This window comes from Xiphophorus hellerii, chromosome 7 (assembly GCF_003331165.1).
Source record: "Xiphophorus hellerii strain 12219 chromosome 7, Xiphophorus_hellerii-4.1, whole genome shotgun sequence".
NCBI classification, from domain to species: domain Eukaryota; kingdom Metazoa; phylum Chordata; class Actinopteri; order Cyprinodontiformes; family Poeciliidae; genus Xiphophorus; species Xiphophorus hellerii.
Genome location: NC_045678.1, coordinates 4,647,466 through 4,667,184, shown reverse-complemented (window position 1 = coordinate 4,667,184; position 19,719 = coordinate 4,647,466). Strand labels below are relative to the sequence as shown.

At 39.8% G+C, this 19,719-nt stretch overlaps 1 protein-coding gene across 1 annotated transcript; it reads right to left on the bottom strand.

Annotated features, from left to right (window-relative positions):
• Positions 1-1,531: 1,531 nt before the first annotated feature.
• LOC116722798 (trace amine-associated receptor 13c-like) lies at positions 1,532-19,266 on the bottom strand. Its single transcript, XM_032567104.1, has 3 exons — positions 19,186-19,266; positions 4,205-4,282; positions 1,532-2,749 (listed from the first exon to the last, which is right to left on the bottom strand). The coding sequence occupies exons 1-3, from the start codon at positions 19,264-19,266 to the stop codon at positions 1,916-1,918; spliced, it is 993 nt and encodes a 330-aa protein (XP_032422995.1). The 3' UTR covers positions 1,532-1,915.
• Between the last annotated feature and the right edge of the window lie 453 nt (positions 19,267-19,719).

Sequence of the window (19,719 nt, the reverse complement as noted above, 5' to 3'; positions counted from 1 at the left end):
GAAAAAATATATGGTTCTGGGAAAACTGCACAGTCAATATGAGAAGAGTGTCTGATCCAGAGGATCATCAGCCCGGTATGTTCAGTTAGCAGTGTGTTCAGTTGCTTGTTGAAACGAAAAAAAAGAGAAACGCATAGCGGCCTGGAGAGACACCTACTGGACAGGAGGGGACATTATATTGTAATGTAATGTCTGAAGTTAAATCAGACCCAACGTCTCCTGTTTTAGGTCATTTAGAATGACCAAAATTATTTCTATTTTCTAAATGCCAGAAACCTTAGTGAGAAAGTGTTACCGAGATTTATTTTATTTTTTATTTTTACTTTCTTCGCATTCAGAAGGCTTCGTACTTTTGGTGAGTGTCAAAACTAATTGTCTTTTAAACTGTATGACTTGGGTCAAACTTTTTAGGTTTTCATCCACAAGCTTCTCACAATAGTATGCCAGCGTTCTGATACATTCCACCTGACAGAACTGTCACTACTCAAACAAACTCAAGTTTGCAGGTCAAAAGTATTCCCTGAAATGTTGCATTTACTGCTACACCAGTAAAAGTCAGTTTCTGACATATATTTAGCTAATTTTTGACATGTAATTTTCAAACAGAGCTCTGAAAAGGAATCCTAGGGAGGTTGAATACAAATACTTTTTTCCCCTTGCTCAAATGAATTTGATTAAATGTTGCACATTTCTAGCATTAACGAATATTGGTGCAACCTTAATCAAAGGCAGCCTTATGTGATGTTTGTCATAAGTTCAAGGGTTTTTGTAAGTTGGGCAGTTCTAGCGTGCATAGAAAGCCAAGTTTCTAATGTTGTTGTTGTTGTTCTGTCTTATGCATTTTAATGTTTGGTCCTATTTTTTTTTATCAAGAAGTTATTACTATGTTGACTGACAAATTTTGTATGTGAATTAGTTTGGTCAGCACACACAAATTAAATATTTTTGATCAACTCACGTCAGATTTGTGAGGTTGATGATAAACACTAGAATATATATATTTTTCTTTCTTTTAAATTTGTTTCAATGGTCTAATTGTCTTTTAACTATGTTTGACCCGTGTGACCATTTTGATGTGCTCAGTGGGTTTTTATAAAGAAAATAAAGCAATAAGCACAGTTACAGGAAGAGGTTTGTTTTAATTTTACAATCATTAAACCCAAACAGAGGGCCAATCTTTTTCAACAGGAGACTTTCATTACACATACCTAAAAAATTAATGCATAATCTACAGAGCAGAATTGCTATGGAGGTAATTAGCTGGTAGCTTACTTTTCTCGTGGTTCCAATACCTCAGTTTGAGTCAGGTGTGTGTGGGTGTGTGTGTGTGTGGGTGGGTGCGTTTGTTTCTAATACCTTGTGGGGACCATTTTCCTGACATATACGTTGTGGGGACACACTGCTCTTTGTGGGGACTGAAGCCTGCTCCCCACAAGGGGAAACGCTGTTTTTGGGTCAGGGGTCAGATTTAGGACTAAGGTGTGAATTGAGTTTTGGTTAGCGTTAGGGTCAGGTATGTAATGGATAGGGTTAGAAATGAATGGAAGTCAATGGAAAGTCCCCACAAAGATAGCCACGCAAACATGGGTGTGTGGGCGTGCTTTCGGGTGTGTGAACCCTATAAAATGCTTTGTCACTGTGATCCAAGCTGGGCATTTAAAATCTGGGTCATGTTACAGTTTATTGTGGATAATTTAGAATTTCTGGCATCACATGAATTGAGGGTACAGGTTCATGTCAGTTAAGAATCACTAACTAACAATATCAAGAATGTATAATTTCTGACATATTAAAAAAAGAAAGAAACCTTGATGATAATATTTAAAGACAAGGAGCTCAGTGAAAAAATCATGTTTATGCTAATTAATGCATTCCAGGCTATAAAAATCTGAACTTGTAATTACTTTCCTTCTGTCTACATTATATTAGCCTTACTGGAGCCAGGCTGGAATATCTTCAGTGTCACAATGTGTTTAATTGCTTTTCTAAACCAGGGATAAAATATGGTGTAGATTAAAGGGTTAAGGGAAGAGTTAATGCAGAAAAGACACAGCACAGCAGCAGACGTGTTAAACGATACATCACCTCCTAGAGCAGCACAATAAAATGGACAGAAACACATGAGAAACACAATAACTAAAATACCAAGAGTCCTGGCTGCTTTCAGCTCAGATCTCTGTACTTTTGCTGAACGCTGCAGGGACACAGCTGTAACTGAGGAGCGGATGGCTCTGGCCTGAAAAACGGCCACTGCAAACACTCTGGTGTAGAGAACTATGATGACCGTAACTGGAACCGTAAAGGTTAAAGCAAGATCAATAGCAAAAGCATTATAGTCAAGAATCACACATGTTCCTTGGCAGGGAATGTTTTTTCCACTTATGCCATCCTTCACAAATGTAACGCAGTATAAAGCTGAATAAATCCAGCACAGACTGATACACAGTCGTATTCTTGTCACAGTGATTCTCCTGTGATAATGCAGAGGGTAACATATAGCCACATAACGGTCAACAGATATCAGTACAACATTTATAACTGAGGCACAGACTATCAGACTGACAATGTACGTGTAAAGTAGACACATTATTTCACCAAGAAACCAGCAAGACATTAATCTGGAGCCAGCACCTGGAAAGAACACAAGGCCCACCAAGAAATCTGATATGGCTAGAGACAGAAGCAGGAAGTTGGTGGTTTTGTGAAGCTGCCTGGGAAGGAGAAAAGAATAATAATAAACTAGAACACAGAAACATCACAGATTAAGCATTTAGATGCAGTCTAGAATTTGATTTACTGACATTTTACTGACATTACAAACATTGCAGAAATAGTGAATATATAGTTTCACCATAAGTTTTCCTTGCCTGAAATGGGAGACTGAAATGATAACAAGCAGATTTAGAGCAACAGTAACCACACAGTTGAAGGAGACCAGAAATTGTAGAAACACAGCGGTGAGCCATTGAACTGTTGGTTTTCTACAGGAGGTGTTGAGGAGTTGTGGAAAGCAAAGTTCTTCATCATGAACCTCCATCATCAGAGACCATGAAAGATCAGAGCCGAGACAGCTCTGTGATTGTAACTCCTCTTTATGTCACTTTCTTTCTTTCTGGCAAACAGTTCACAACAACAGCTCCTCCCTACCTACCATCCATAGCAACTTCCACGTGGCAATGTCACGTGCGTAAAGTATGTTTGCTGTTTTTCACTGGCTCTTCTTGTTATTCAGTTTGACCTATTTTACTGCATGGCTTCCCCCAGAAAACCTGCTAAGTCCGGTGGGTGTGGAAAGTTTTCAGACCCCTTTTCAGTTTTTCACTTTTTGTTTCATTAAAGGAAACCTCTTCCAGAGTGCTCAGGACCTCAGATTTGGTCGAAGGTTCAACTTCCAACAAGACAATGAGTCGAAGCACACAGCTAAAATAACAAAGGAGTGGCTTCGGAACAACTTGGAAACCATTCTTAACTGGCCCGGCCAAAGCCCTGACCTAAACCCAATTGAGCATCTCTAGAGAGACCTGAAAATGGCTCCACCAACCTGATGACACTGGAGAGGATCTGAAGGAAGAATGGCAGAGGATCCCAAAATCCGGGTGTGAAAAACCTGTTGCATAATACCCAAAAAGACTCAAAAGCTCAAAGGGTTTGTTCTCAACACTTTACTATCACTGTTACTGGTGTATACAAGAAAAAGAATAATACCTTTATTAGTAACCTGGAGGGGAACTACTAAAGAGGGGAAGGTGACATTTCAGTACAGTCTGTCCAAAAAACATTAAACAAACAACATAACACATGGGTAGACAAGTGCCTGTTACACTACCATTTCATTAGATGCAACAATGAACACTAGCAAAGTGAAGAGAAAAATAGCAATATCTCACACTTTTAACAAAATTAAAAAAAAAAAAATTAAATGCCAAAGTGAACAACACAGCCAGCTGGTGTAACAAATCCAACCTCGATTGCCATACCAGTTGAAAAATGCTTGACGTTCAATGGAACATTTTTGTGCTCCTCTTCAAGGGCTGCCACCTTATCTTGGTGGAGGGGTTTGAGTGTCTAGGTGATCCTAGGAGCTATACTGTCTGTGTCCACTTCAGCTCACAGGTACCCATGGCAGCAGACAGAGGAACCAGACAAAGCACAGCCTGAAGACCCATTATGACAAGCAAAATCATTGGAAACAGGGTTCCCTCACCCGGATGCAGGTCACCGGGATCCCACTCTGGAGCCAGGCCTGGAGGTGGGGCACGTTGATGAACGCCTGGTGGCCGGTCTTTAACCCATGGAGGCCAACCTAGCACAGCCTGCAGAGGAGACGTGGGTCCCCTTTCCTATGGGCTCGCCACCTTTGGGAGGGGCCAAAGGGTCAGGTGCAATGTGGGCACATCCATTGTCAAGGCAGCGTTTCAGAGCTGTGGCTGCAAGGTTGTCAGTGCCTGTTGTCCAGTCTCACCCAAAGTAATCCATCCACCAAAGCCTGAATGTTGCCTCTGTGTTAGCACCAAACTGACCATGCCTTAATGCCTTGAAGGATGTTTATAATCGTTTTTTTTTTATTATTTCACACAATTTCTTTTAAATGCATGAATTATTTTTGTATTTTTTTTTTATGTGAATTTTATTTTGGTATGCCTGCTGTTTTGAACATAATTTTAAAGACGCAGCTCGAACAAAAATGTCTCATAATTTCAAAACCGTTGATGTACATCTTCGGTGAGGGATGCTGTCAGGCTGAAGAAGGAGTTCAATCGGGTCTTCTTGGCTTGTAGGACCCCAGAAGCAGCTGATGGGTATCGGCAGTTCAAACGCCATGTGGCTTGGGAGGTTGCTGGGGTAAAAACTCGGGCGTGAGAGAAGTTCAGAGAAGCCATGGAGAAAGACTTCCACACGGCTTCGAGGTGATTCTGTCCACTATCCGGCGTCTCAAGATAGTGGACCAGTGGATAGTCTATATATTGAATACTGAACATGCCATCAGATGCGTTATTCATATTGATCTCATGTCTATTACAATATATATTGTTAATGATTTGTTTTATAGCCCTAATGGTTTGTAACCCAGAGTAAAAATCTCCTTAACACTAAAACATCTCAGTTTTCTCAGCTGGTAGAGATGTTGTGCTTTATTATAGGTGCTGTCTGTGTGTCTCTTAACCCTCTGATGCATGAATTATGATCCTTTGTGTCAGAATTTTTTTTCCATTTTTTAAAATTCTTTTCTTAAGGCATAAAAAAGGTAGGAACATTTTTTTGTAAAAATAATTTATTTTTTATTTTTTATTTTTATGTGATCAATTGTAATTTTGTCCAAATACAAAGTTGTTATTTGAAAAATACATCAGTTGTATTGTTCCTTAGGGGTTATCTGATGTCACAATATTTTTTTTACTTGCAAGAGTCGTCTACAGTAGAAGGAGGGACCAGGTCGGTTCTCATGCTTTTTTGTCTGTCGGCCATATTGTATTTAACAAAAATAATTTCTTGCATTTGCAGCTGATGGCCAGTAGTTGATGGTATATTTTATGATGCATTAGTGTCCACTTCAGTGGTCTGTGTGCATTTATAACATAAAAATCCACAGGAAGCACAAGAAAATGGCTTTTAGATAGCTGTCCACTGTAGTGACCACTATGCATGAAAGGGTTAAAATCCAAGTGTGTGTCCACTTCAGTTCCCAGGTACTTAAAAGACTCCACTGCAGGCCCTGGATGACATTTAGCTGGAAGACAGATTACCTGTAAGCTTTGGTTCCGTCTCTGCCCCAGTATTTGCCCTTTTAGTTCGTATTTCTTGAAAAGGAGTCTCAGGAGACGAGCTGCTCCAATCACAACAAAGTTTTGTGGTGAGCGGTGAGAATAAATGTGGTTAATATGATCTTTTTTCACTTGCTCTTCCTTTGATTTTCCAGTTAGTCTTGAATTTTACATTACAATTTCAACTTGTTAAAAGTTTTTACCATGAATAAATTCTTTTTTATTGCTTATGATGATAAGGTTAAACTTAACCTTTCAGTCCCTGATAAATAAATTGGTAGTTTTTTGATTATTGTTACTGATTTCTGAGATTCTGGATGGCAGACTGCTGAGTTATAAAGTCAACATTAACATATTAAACCCTCTTCACTTCTGGTGTTGTAATCCCCATCATTAATCCCAGTCAGAAAATCTCACACCTTAACATAAGTAAGTTTTAAATGTACATTTGTACAAAGATATAGTTTGTATGAATCAGGAAAATATTTCCTGAATCTTTTTCAGCTTTTAACTAGTTGAAAATGAACTGTAAAATTGAAGACTGACCGGAAAACGAAAGGAGACTCGAGAGAAAAACAACATTGGTTGCTAAGGGTGAGCTGAGATGTGTGAAGTGGGCAGGGTGAAGGAACACAGAGGCCAGTTGTTGTGTATGTGTGCCATACAGAGATAAAAAAGGATGCAGAAAAGAGTTATGATCAGAGAGCCACCACAGTCATTAATCTTTTAGGGTCTTTGACGATGGAGGTATATAACGTAGAAGGACTCTGCTTTCCACAGCTCTACAACACTTCGTGTAGGAAGCCAAAAATGTCAAGGAACCCACTTGTGTTTCTGCTGTTTTTCATCAGTGTGCTAACTGCGACACTCAATTTGCTTGTTATCATTTCCGTCTCCCATTTCAGGCAAAGAAAAGCTCATTTCATTGAAAAAATTCACCGCCAGATGATTGCATTTGAAACATTTTGCATGTCATACGAAACTGTCAAACTGTTGTCTTGTAGTAATTATGCTTGTTCATTTAAAAACACACTTCCAGTTTTTTCCTGTTGAATTATTCTGTTTTCTTTCCCCAGGCAGCTTCAAAAAAACACCAACTTCCTGCTTCTGTCTCTGGCCATATCAGATTTCATGGTGGGCCTTGTTCTCTGTCCAGGTGAAGCTGTCAGACTAACATCTTGCTGGCTTCTTGGTGATGTCATGTGTATACTGTACATACATATTGTCAGTATGATTTCCTGTGCCTCAGTTGGAAATATCGTTCTCATATCTGTTGACCGCTATGTGGCTATATGTTACCCTCTGCATTATCACAGGAGAATCACTGTGACAAGAATACGACTGTGTATCAGTCTGTGCTGGATTTATTCAGCTTTATACTGCATTACATTTGTGAAGGATGGAGTAAGTGCAAAACAGGCTTCTTGTCAAGGAGAGTGTTTGTTTTTCATTGATTTCGGTCCTGCAGTGTTAGATCTACTTTTAACCTTTACGGTTCCAGTTACTGTCATCATAGTTCTCTACACCAGAGTGTTTGTAGTGGCCATTTTTCAGGCCCGAGCCATCCGCTCCTCTGTTACAGCTGTGTCCCTGCAGCGTTCAACAACAGTAGGAAAATCTGAGCTGAAAGCAGCCAGGACTCTTGGTATTTTAGTTGTTGTGTTTCTAATATGTTTCTGTCCATTTTACTGTGCTGCTCTAGGAGGTGATGTGTCGTTTTACACGTCTGTTGCTGTGCTGTGTCTTTTTTGCATTAGCTCTTGTCTTAACCCTTTAATCTATGCCATGTTTTATCCGTGGTTCAGAAAAGCAATTAAACACATTGTGACACTGAAGATATTCCAGTCTGGCTCCAGTAAGGTCAATATAATGTAGACAAATATAAAACTTTGAGGAAGTGAATAAAACCTTTTTCACTTTTCACACAACCTCTAAAATCTTTGTTCACAAATTAAGCGCAATTTTCCACATGAATGAGTTTAAGCCCAGCTCAAATGACGGAAACCAAGCACCTACAGACCCTATGTATGCATGGAAACTTTGCAACTCCAAGTAAAGCAATTCTCACTCACCCCGGTGTAAGTTATCTTCTGTAGGTTAACAGATGTACTTCATCTGCTCAAAAGATGGGAAATAATTGTTCACTTCTCATTGTTTGTAATGCTGATCTTATATAAATGTTTCTAAAATAAATTGCACCATGTTTGTATTTTTAACATTTGTGTTCTTATGTGAAAATAAAAACTAACCCCATGCTTCAAACTTACAGTGTTTGTTACTTTTCTTCATCCACTCAAAGCCCTAATGTGAACTGAGTTCATTAAAATGACAGTAACACCAATATTTAACACATCAACAGTTTGTATTAAGACATGACAGTAGATATTAGTAACAAGCCGTTCAGTTCAGACATGGTTGTACATAATTAGAGATGGTATTGATTGTCTCGAGTAATATTAATATACAACATCGCTGAACCTATTTGATTAAAACTCCAGAATACTGCTGCTATAATCTAGTAATACATTACTGAATGAATTTGTTTTAGAACCTGTTTGAGATTCTTTTGTTTATTCACAAACTTTGTTGATCAAGTGTTATTTTCTGTCTGCTGAACCATGACATGGAATAGTGTTTCTTCTGCTTGTATTTATTTTATATATTTGTATTGTTTATTCATCTTAGTTCTTAAAATAGATAAAAACCAGAATTTACACATCATGTTGACTTTATTTTCAACTGTCTCATTGTTAAATATTCAATCAGAAGTTCAGTGATTGAATGTTTAATCATTGATGATTAAATGAATCATTGAACCATTAATGATCCAATGACGATTAAACATTGAATCATTGAAAGAAAAATCTTTTTTTTTAAAAATATATTTTATTTGAATCTTTTTTTGAAATGATTTTAAGAAAACAGCACTAGCTGTCTTTATTGAACAGTAAGTTGACAGTAAATAAGGTGAAGAGAAACACCAAAGAAGAAATTGAACTATTTCATTTCTTTTTCAGTTGCTTTTGCCCCTTTGGGTGTGAGAGAGGGGGAAGAGCAAAAGGCCTGAGCTCTGTTATCAAACCCAGGAAAACCCTGTTGAGGAATACAGCCATTGTACATTGTACACACTCTATCAGTCGAGCCAACCAATACCCAATTTACTCAGTTCTTAAGTATTTTACAGTAGATTAGATTTATTGTCATTGCACGGTCATTTTTCAGGACAAGATTAAGCAGAGCAACTGCTGGTGTCCTTATATCACAACACCAACAAGTCGGTTGGTTCTGCAGTATCCGAGAACACACTTAATAGTAGTGTGACAGCTAGACACCTACAGCTGTTGTTTCAGATGTTTTTTTTATTTTTATATTTTTGTCAAAGTTATTACAAGTGTTATTGGGTATTGTTCACCTCTGACATTTTTTCTCTGATAAGGTTAAGTCTTCTGAAATGTTAACGCCATATAACTTGAAGGTCTGATCCCTGTCCACACCATCCATGCAGAGAAGAAATGGTTCAGGTCTGTTCTTCCAGAAGTTTATCACCATCTGGTTGTTTTTGTTGTGTTTAACTGTAGGTTGTTTCTTCCACACCATTGTGCCAGTTTCTGCATTTCATCCTTGTGGAAGGACTCATTTCCTCCTGTACCAGGTCCAATGACAGAAGTGCCATCAACAACTTTTATGATGGTGTTGAAGGAGTGAGTAGATATGCTGCATAATGTGTACACTTCCCTGTGGTGAACCTGTTCTAAGCTTTTAGTGTGGAGGCGCAGAGGGGCCCAAGTCTGGTGGTTTAAGGACGATCAGTGAGGGAGTTTCTGATCAATTCAAAGGTGGATAGGGGTATGTTCAAAGAATACATTTTGTCAACGAGAATCAGCTGAGTTATTGTGTTTGAAGTGGAGGGGTAGTCCAGAATGAGCATTTGTACATAATTTGGCAGAGCTGTAGGGGTTTGTGACCATCCCACCTCTAATCTTAAAAAAGGAGAGAGCGATTGAGTTCATCCACCAGTAGGGGGTCAGTGTAAACAACCTCGGTTCTAGCTTCTTCATAGGTTTAGTCAGCTGTAGAATGCTTTGTCAGACCAATTGTAAGATATTTTGAGCGTTCATAGTAGAGTGTGATATTACTATAGAATATTATTTCATGTTTTATTTGTTGCATATTTCTGGTGTTGCTGTGTGAAGAATACACAACAGGTTTTGATGTAAAGAAATCTGAATTAGTTTAAACTAACGTGTTCCGAAAAAAATCCCAAGAAAAAAAATCTGGTTTCTCAACATTTACATTTCATACTGAGCTGTGACATCATTGCATAATTAATCAGTTATTGACAATGCTGGACTTGTAACTTCCTCTATTATTTAAAAAACTTGAGAGTTATCAGTAAGGAACTTATGAACAATAACTGAGACTGAACTATTTGGTTATTATTTTTCTCATAATCAGGTGGTGCCCAAACTTGGTAACTTTGATTTATTTTGTTGATCATTATTTATTAGTAAAGGCAATAAAAATATCAAGCTGTCCAAAACATAAGTGGGTGAATGCTTTTTATTGGATTGGTGTTCAATAGATGTTATAAATAAATGCTCTCAGGACTTTAGAAATATGGAAGAAGATTTTATTTACTTACTTTTTCTACAATATATTAGCCTTACTGGAGCCAGACTGGAATATCTTCAGTGTCACAATGTGTTTAATTGATTTTCTAAACCAGGGATAAAACATGGCATAGATTAAAGGGTTAAGACAAGAGTTAATGCAGAACAGACACAGCATGGCAACAGATGTGTTAAACGATACATCACCTCCTAGAGCAGCACAGTAAAATGGACAGAAACATATTAGAAACACAACAACTAAAATACCAAGAGTCCTGGCTGCTTTCAACTCAGATCTCTGTACTTTTGATGAACGCTGCAGGGACACAGCTGTAACAGAGGAGCGGATGGCTCGGGCCTGAAAAACGGCCACTACAAACACTCTGGTGTAGAGAACTATGATGACCGTAACTGGAGCGATAAAAGCTAAAATAAGATCTAAAACTGCAGGACCGAAGTCCATTAAAAACAAACACTCTCCATGACAAGAAGCCTTTTTTCCACTTATGCCATCCTTCACAAACGTAATGCTGTATAAAGCTGAATAAATCCAGCACAGACTGATACACAGTTGTATTCTTGTCACAGTGATTCTCCTGTGATAATGCAGAGGGTAACATATAGCCACATAGCGATCAACAGATATCAGTACGACATTTATAACTGAGACACAGGCAATCGTACCGGCAATATGTAAGTATATTACACACATGACATCACCAAGGAGCCAGCAAGATGTTAGTCTGCTACTTTCACCTGGAAAAACAACAAGGCCCACCATGAAATCTGATATGGCCAGAGACAGAAGCAGGAAGTTGGTGGTTTTGTGAAGCTGCCTGGGAAGGAAATTAGAATAATAAACAAAAGCACTGAAAGATATAAATGTGACCAAGCAAAACTCGTTTCAATCTACAGTTTGCATTCAATGTTTAATTTGAATCAATAAAAACATTACAAACAGTTTAGACTGTTTTCCTATATATTCCTAATATATTTTCTCTTGCCTGTAATGGGAGACTGAAATGATAACAAGTAGATTGAGAGTCACAGAAAACACACAGCTGAAAGAGAGCAGAGACTGCAGAAACACAGCGGTGAGCCATTGAACTGTTGGTTTTCTACAGGAGGTGTTGAGGAGTTGTGGAAAGCAAAGTTCTTCATCATGAACCTCCATCATCAGAGACCATGAAAGATCAGAGCCGAGACAGCTCTGTGATTGTAACTCCTCTTTATGTCACTTTCTTTCTTTCTGGCAAACAGTTCACAACAACAGCTCCTCCCTACCTACCATCCATAGCAACTTCCACGTGGCAATGTCACGTGCATAAAGTATGTTTGCTGTTTTTCACTGGCTATTCTTGTTATTTGGTTTGACCTATTTTATTGCATGGCTTCCCCCAGAAAACTTGTTAAGTCCGGTGGGTATGGAAAGTTTTAGACCCCTTTTCAATTTTTTACTTTTTATTTCATTGCAGCCATTTGCTAAAATCCAAAAAGTTCAAACTATAGAGCATCTCTAGAGAGACCTGAAAATGGCTCCAGCAACCTGATGAAACTGGAGTGGATCTGAAGGAAGAATGGCAGAGGATCCCAAAATCCAGGTGTGAAAAACCTGTTGCATAATTCCCAAGAAGACTCAAAAGCTCAAAGGGTTTGTTCTCAATACTTTACTATCACTGTTACTGGTGTATACAAGAAAAAGAATAATACCTTTATTAGTAACCTGGAGGGGAACTACTAAAGAGGGGAAGGTGACATTTCAGTATAGTCTGTCCAAAAAACACAAAACAAACAACATAACACATGGGTAGACAAGTGCCTGTTACACTACCATTTCATTAGATGCAACAATGAACACTAGCAAAGTGAAGGGAAAAATAGCAATATCTCACACTTTTAACAAAATTTTTAAAAAAAATTTAAATGCCAAAGTGAACAACACAGCCAGCTGGTACAACCATCCAACCTGGATTGCCATCCCGGTTGAAAAATGCTTTTCGTTCAATGGAACATTTTTGTGCTTCTCTCCAACGGCTGCCACCTTATCGTGGTGGAGGGGTTTGAGTGTCTAGGTGATCCTAGGAGCTATACTGTCTGGGGCTTCATGCTCCTAGTAGGGTCTGTTGTTGCGCAATCTCCGGCTCCTTCACTGTCTACTTTGTGTCTTTGCTTTTGACTTGGTCTTCATCTATGCTTTGGTCTTCATCTATGGTTTGGATTTTGTCTTTGTTTTTGGGGTCTGAACCCAGCTGATGAGAGAAGTGTGATTTGAAGCCACATGTGGGGCAAATGGGTTGGTCCCCATTCATAGGACAGTCTTCGGCTCTGTGGCCCCGGCTCTTCTTCAGCTGCAGAGTTCTTTGTCCATCTCGATCTTCGCTCGAAGCTGCCTTGAGGATCCAACCAAAGGTTCCTCTTTTGCACCCACCTTTTAGTGCGTTTGCACTGGCTAGCACTGATGCTGTGCTTGTTTCATTTTCTGTCTGCTTGGATAGATGATTGCATAGCCATCACTGTCTTAGATACATTATGTCCTGATGTCTGTGCTAATGTCTCAGGGTTGCTCAATGGTCTTCCTACGTCCGTTGCCTGCACAACCTTTTTATTGAAAAGTTTAAGTTGTTTAATAATCTGTTTCCAGGCGTTGGTCATTTCCGCTCTCCTGTTAGTTCCCCTTTATCCCCTAACCTTTCACCTACCATCTACCTCCAACACAACATCAGTGATCTTTAATTGCAGTTACACCTTTTACACCATTTCAAGTTCAATGTCAAAATCACATGTATAACTTCTTTAGCTTCTCTGATTTAGCATTCATTTATAATATTATGATAACCATAACTTATTAGTTACTCTTATTATAATCTTAATGTGAGTTATTACAGATGTTTTCTGAAAAGAAACCAAGAATAATCTATGAGTGTAATTATTTGATACTAAAGTTACAGTTACTTGTTTTACTTGTAAGTGTTCCCACAAATGTAAGTATTCTTACAAGCAAACCAATATTAATATAAATATTTCACTTTGGGTTTTATACAATTACTCAAAATATTTACTCTTCATTCTTTAAAACTTTCTTGCATTGAAATAAGGAATAATCTCATCTGTTTTTATAAATCTGCAAGCTGGGAACTTACTTCCTCTTTTTTCAGAAAACCTGCTCTTCCTGTTTCATGACTCTCTGTCTGACTATGATTTCTTATGATTAGATAGAAAAAAGAAGTAGAATTAAAGCAAAGTTTGCAGGAGACAAAAACAACACACACACAACCAGAGTGATTTTATTGAAGTTTAAGTCTACTGTTGGGTCTAGATGTCACTTGTGTGATTAATTTTAAAGGTAAATGTTGGGTCTATTTTGGTTCCCAACCTGCAAAGAATCAACCAAGAACACAAGTTACTTTTCTGCAGAAGAGCGGAGCAGAGCCAGATGCGGAGAACCGCTGTCAAACACTGTCTGGGGTCAACTCTGCTGGCTCTCAGTCCCCAACTGCCTTTTATTATGATTACAAGGAAAGAGGTTGGACTTTTCCACACAGTCACACAAACAATTGATCAAAGATCTCTACCACAGGATGTTCTGGAACCTTCTGTGTGCCCTTACAAGGACACAAGGCTGACCATTATAAATCAGCTTCACAGGCAGCTGATGACACAGGAATGTGTAAACGTATCTAACCCCCAAGCAAACATCCAAAAAACAGTTAATAATATACCACAAAAGAAAGGAGCCAACTAAACAACACACAGAATAATAATATGAAAACATAACCTTTCAAATAAACTCATAAGTAAATGAACTTAGATAATAATTTTTCCAACATTTCCCTCCAGTTTTTCATAATATTCATGAAGTCTAACACAGACATCAGGAATACATTTCTTGCTGGCGCATTTTCAATGCATCCGTCACAACGTTAGACATTAGAGTCTCCCTCGGAGACGCAGGCAACAAGTTGATACTGATACATAACATTTCCAACAGTTTTAGCTATCATTGATTTTAGACATGGAATTATGCAGGCAGTAAAACTACAAAACAAGAAAAGAATAACTATAAGAGGCATCATTATTTTCAACTATAGATGCCGCCATGGTCCAGACATAAGCCAAGAAGGAAAATCTCCTTGTGAGGGAACTGCATCCTGTGACATGGCCTGTTGCAGGTTTTTCAAGGCAGATATTGCTTCATAAATATGGGTTTCATTAAAATCAGAAATATAAGTACAACATGATGTTCCTATCATTACACGCACACCACCCTGACTAGTTGTCAGTATGTCCAACACCATTCTGTTTTGAAGAACCATCAAACGCATTTCACTGAGTTGTTGCTTCTGTCCTTTCTCAATGTTCATGGTAAGATTTACCCGGGTCTTCATCCTGTAGTCCAGTGTCTCAAATCATCAACATGGATTTTGCTACTCTAACCCATGGAAAAAGGGACAGTCCCCATTTTTCCGCAGTACTCCAATTTTTGTGTTTACTGGGAACATTAGAGCCCCAGATAGGATCATGTGGTTGGGAAACAATTCCTGTACTTCTCCTCCATTGCAGGTGGTGGGGGTGCACTGCTGCAGTAGAGATGATGATGGTGTAATCAGAAACAAACACAGGAGCACAAGTACCTGACCAGTTCATAGGCAGCAAAGGATAGATATTGTGTCCTCCACACAGTAACCAGCCACCCTCAGTGGCATAATTCCCTCAAGGCATCCACATGGAACATGAAATATAAGTCCCATCATCATACGGACAAATGGAGTTAGGAAATAGATCAGTAATGTTTCCCTGGCATCCAGGTACATGGCCTACCAGAACAGTCCAGTTACCTGGAGGAGAATGAATACAAACTGGATGCTTCGTCCCTGGCTTCATCACAGCTCTCATCCTCAATGGGTATCCAGTAACATTGCTCTAGGTGAAGATAGGTGTTACGCCAGTGCACACCTTTTTCATCACGATGGCATCATCCCAAGTGTTGTCTGGAGTCGCAGGCATGAAACGTAAAGCACAGGAGGCAAAACAGGTGGCTTGGGACCTATTCATGAGACTGACATACAGAGCAGGTTTCCTGGTAGACTTTGGCATCACCAAGCAGACATAACAGTTGGTTATGTTTCGTTCTCTGACCAACATCTCCGCATAATTCTGCCATATGTTGTCATGGTGATTGTCTGGAAGGTGTCCTAGCCAGGTCTTCACAGCAGTGGTGTGGACAAATCTTCCCCCCCGATGGATCAGCGAGGTTGGACTAAAAAAAACTGTACACACACACAGCAGCCACAGCGCAAAAGAGGCCCCATCTCCATGGGTACCCCATTTTTGCTAGTGTAGCAGCATAAATGGCACGCTGCCACTATAAGGCCAATTTCGGCTGTTGCATGTAAGCAGGTCTCCACCTGCCACGAGGCTGCTTGCTTCATGACGTCGAATCCATCTGCTTCTTTTGTTTGTCAAACTGTGCTGGCCTCCTTTGCTGCTTCTCCAACATCTGGACTGATCTGTCTGTCTGTTTGTGTGCTGCCAGGAAGCTGCACTGCATAGGCGAAATTGTGGATCTGTTTATCTGGTACTGTGGTAATTTACCAGGTCACAGGGACTGAAGCTTCAGTGGTGGCGGTGGTGACCCCTGGTGGTGGTGTCTTGTCTTGTGTGTTTTGTTGGAGCACCTTTTTATGTTTGCCGTGTTTTTGTAGTGTCCAGGGGATCCCTTTTCTTCACTGGATATTGCCCCTTTCCTCACTACTTCCACCCCATTGGTAAACCTCAGTATCCTTTGAAATTTAAACATTTTATTACAATCAATTTCATTACAAATGCATTCACTGTTTTAACCATTCAATTTCAGGTTATTGCTAATTTAAAAAAGCAACATATTGAAGTTTAATAAATTTTTGTAGAACTTTCTGAATCTTGTCTCATTTCCAGTAGAACTTACCTGTGTCCTTATTACCATTATATTTTCCTGGAGTTATTCCAGGTCTTGGTGTTGGTTTCCATATTGTAAACTTTAACATCTTATATTTGGGTTTATAATAAAGAAAATCCACCCCAGGTTGCCACACTAGGTTACAGAGATGTCAGAGTTTACCCAGGACTATATGGAACAGTGGTTTAGATGGTTTCTTCACCGATTTTGAGACGAGTGGTCCTAAAAAACCAAACCCCTTTGTAGTCAGACTTCCCCAATGTCCCCGCCTAGGCTTCCAACACTCTCTGCAACTTACAGTTGCTGAGGTGGATCCAAGATGGTCTTTCAGCAATCTTTACTGCAGTGGGAGTGGTCAGAAGCACTTGGAATGGTGTAATTATAATAACGAATAATTTGGTTTACAAAATGTGGACTACTGTCACTGTAGATTTTTTGTGGAATGCCATGATTAGGTATGATAGCTTTGCATATTGCTTTAGCTACAGTTACTGCATCTGCATGTTTTGCTGGGACAATTTCAACCCATTTAGAGAAAGCATCTATCATCACTAGGCAATATTTATAGGGACCACTTTGAGAAAGTTCAATAAAATCAAAGTGAATGGTCTCTCGCAGCTGATCCAGAATGCTGCTGCTCGCGTTCTCACTAAAACCAGGAAGATAGAGCACATAACACCAGTTCTAAAGTCCCTCCACTGGCTCCCTGTAGCTCAAAGATTAGACTTTAAAATACTGTTGTTAGTTTATAAATCACTGAATGGCTTAGCACCACAATACATTAAAGATCTGCTTTTATTGTATCAACCTTCCAGACCTCTCAGGTCTTCCGGTTCTGGTCTGCTCTGCATCCCCAGAACCAGAACCAAACGAGGAGAAGCAACTTTCAGCATCTATGCACCACAAATTTGGAACAAACTCCCAGAAAACTGTAAAACAGCTGAAACACTGACTTCTTTTAAATCTCAACTGAAAACCCACCTGTTTAGAATTGTATTTGAAATGTAATCAATTACAAATTTATTGATGTAACTTGACTTAATGATTCATTCTATATTGCATTGTGATTCTGTGTTTGTAATGATGTAAAGCACTTTGAAATGTCTTGCTGCTGAAATGTGCTATACAAATAAAATTTGATTGATTGATTGATTGATTGATTGATTGATTGATTGATTGATTGATTGATTGATTGATTGATAATGGATATTGTGGCTGTGGAAATTGGCCCCTTTTTGGTCGAACATTTCCCTGTGGATTGTGTTTTACACAGATTCTACATGCTCTAAAGAAATTTTTAGCATATACATTAAAACCAAACGCTGAAAAATGCTGTTGAATTATGTGGACCATCCCACCTGTTGACACATGGCAACTGCTATGAGTCAAAATTGCTGCAGCATTAAGAAGGCTTTTGGGAAGGATGGGATTGCTGTTAAGTGTGTAAAGGCCTGTTGTGTGGGCAGAAACACAGATTCTGCTGCAAATGAGTTTCCATCAGTGTACAAATACTGGATAGCCACAATCACTAGTTCCTGATTTAAGAATTTTTTTGCATACTTTTCATCTGGTGTTACACACACATTCATGGTAACATGTAGTTCAGCTAATGGTGTTTCAGCAACAGGGACAGACAGAGACTCTCTTGCTTTGGTTAAGAATTCACTTTTTTCATTTATCTGATTAAGAAATGGCAGCTTCAGAGTATAATACATGGGTTTTTCAGTGAGTGTGGCCATAACACTTTCAACTCTTACAGCTTTCATTCCTCCCTTTGTGGGGAAAATTGCAATGCCTAATTTTTCCATGAAGTCATTCCCTAAGAGGTTAATGGGGCAGCTAGGTGAAATTACAACAGGGGCATGCACCATTCTTCCTGTCCGGAGGTCACCGATATCGGTGGAGTGTGACATCCACTCTTGTGAGGTTTGACCATTTTCTGATTTTGCAAATATTGTGGTATTAGAGGATTTAAACCCTACGCTGTCTTTAACACAGGTTTTACATGCTCCAGAGTCGCATAAGAAGGTCACAGGCTGACCATGAACCTTCAGAACAACATATGGCTTTTCTTTCAATCCATTTAGCAGTCCCTATTGCCCCATACACATTCACAATTTGGGCCGAAATCTCGTCTGTGACATTTGGTTTATCTAGTCATGCTTGAAAAGGTCGTGAACCGCCCCTGCGACCTCGTCCCCTTCCCCTGTGGTATGGAGCCTGTCTCTGATTAGGACATTCTTTAGACCAGTGGTCTGGTGACCTGCAAATCCAGCATCCCTCCTCTGATTGTGGTGTTCTATGTCTAATCTGAGAAAAAACCCAAGCCCGTGGGCCTCCCCTGCCTCCCTGGAACCCACCTCTATTTCCTTGAGGGGGTCAGGTGGCTTTAAATGAGAACACTTCTTCTGAATCAGAGGTGGGATCAGCCCAGAAAATTTGTGCATCTCCTCCACTAGCACTTCCTCCTCCTTTTTTGGCATGTTTCTCAGCATGACGTGCATATTCCATTAGCTCCTGAACAGTGGAGGTGTTAAATGTCACTAGATGTTTTCTAATCCATTTAGCGATGTGTGAATGGTACCCAGACATTAACTGTTCTAAACATTGAAGTGTCTCTCAGTATGCAGTTGATTCCTCAAGCGTGGGTCCCATGACCCAAAGGTTAACAACTCTTACTTCCTCTAGTTAGTCGGCCAGTGGTCACTCTGGTTCCAGGCTGCTTCTAATTTGACACAATTCCTGCTGCTAACATCACTGAAAGGCACACACATTCTGTAGATTCTCACAGTCCTAAGTATTTATATTTGTAATTAACATAAAAACCTATCAAAACACATTACAACAAGCAAAATCATTGTAAACAGTGTTCCCTCACTGGGATGTGGGTCACCGGGATCCCACTCTGGAGCCAGGCCTGGAGGTGGGGCACGTTGACGAGCGCCTGGTGGCCGGGCATGGAGCCCGGCCGAGTACAGCCCGCAGACTAGACGTGGGTCCCCTTTCCTATGGGCTCACCACCTGTGGGAGGGGCCAAAGGGTCAGGTGCAATGTGGGATGGGTGGTGGCTGAGGGTGGGGTCCTTGGCAATCTGATCCTTGGTTACAGAAGCTGGCTCTTGGGGTGTGGAATGTTACCTGGAGCCGGAGCTAGTATGCGAGATTGCCATTCCAGCTAGAAGTAATTGGTCTCACCTCCATGCCTTGCTCTGGTTCTGGAACTTGTTTTGTTGAGAGGTATTGGACATTTGTCCACTCTGGAGTTGCCCATGGTGAGAAGTGCCGGGCGGCATATGTTGGAGTTCACCCTGATGAATGAGAGGGTAGTCTCCCTCTATCTTTGAGAGGGGGGACTGGTTCTGATTGTTGTTTGTGCTTACGCACCAAGCAACAGTTCAGATTACCCACCCTTT

Bases quoted from the DNA above. Each gene is read 5' to 3' on its own strand.
- LOC116722798 (XM_032567104.1), bottom strand. From the start codon at position 19,266: ATGCCCGGCCACCAGGCGCTCGTCAACGTGCCCCACCTCCAGGCCTGG. The intron at 4,283-19,185 runs GTGAGGGAACAC...CATGGGTTAAAG, and splicing joins TCCCGGTGACCCACATCCCA to ACCGGCCACCAGGCGTTCAT. The intron at 2,750-4,204 runs GTGAGGGAACCC...CTGTGATGTTTC, and splicing joins TCCCGGTGACCTGCATCCGG to TGTGTTCTAGTTTATTATTA.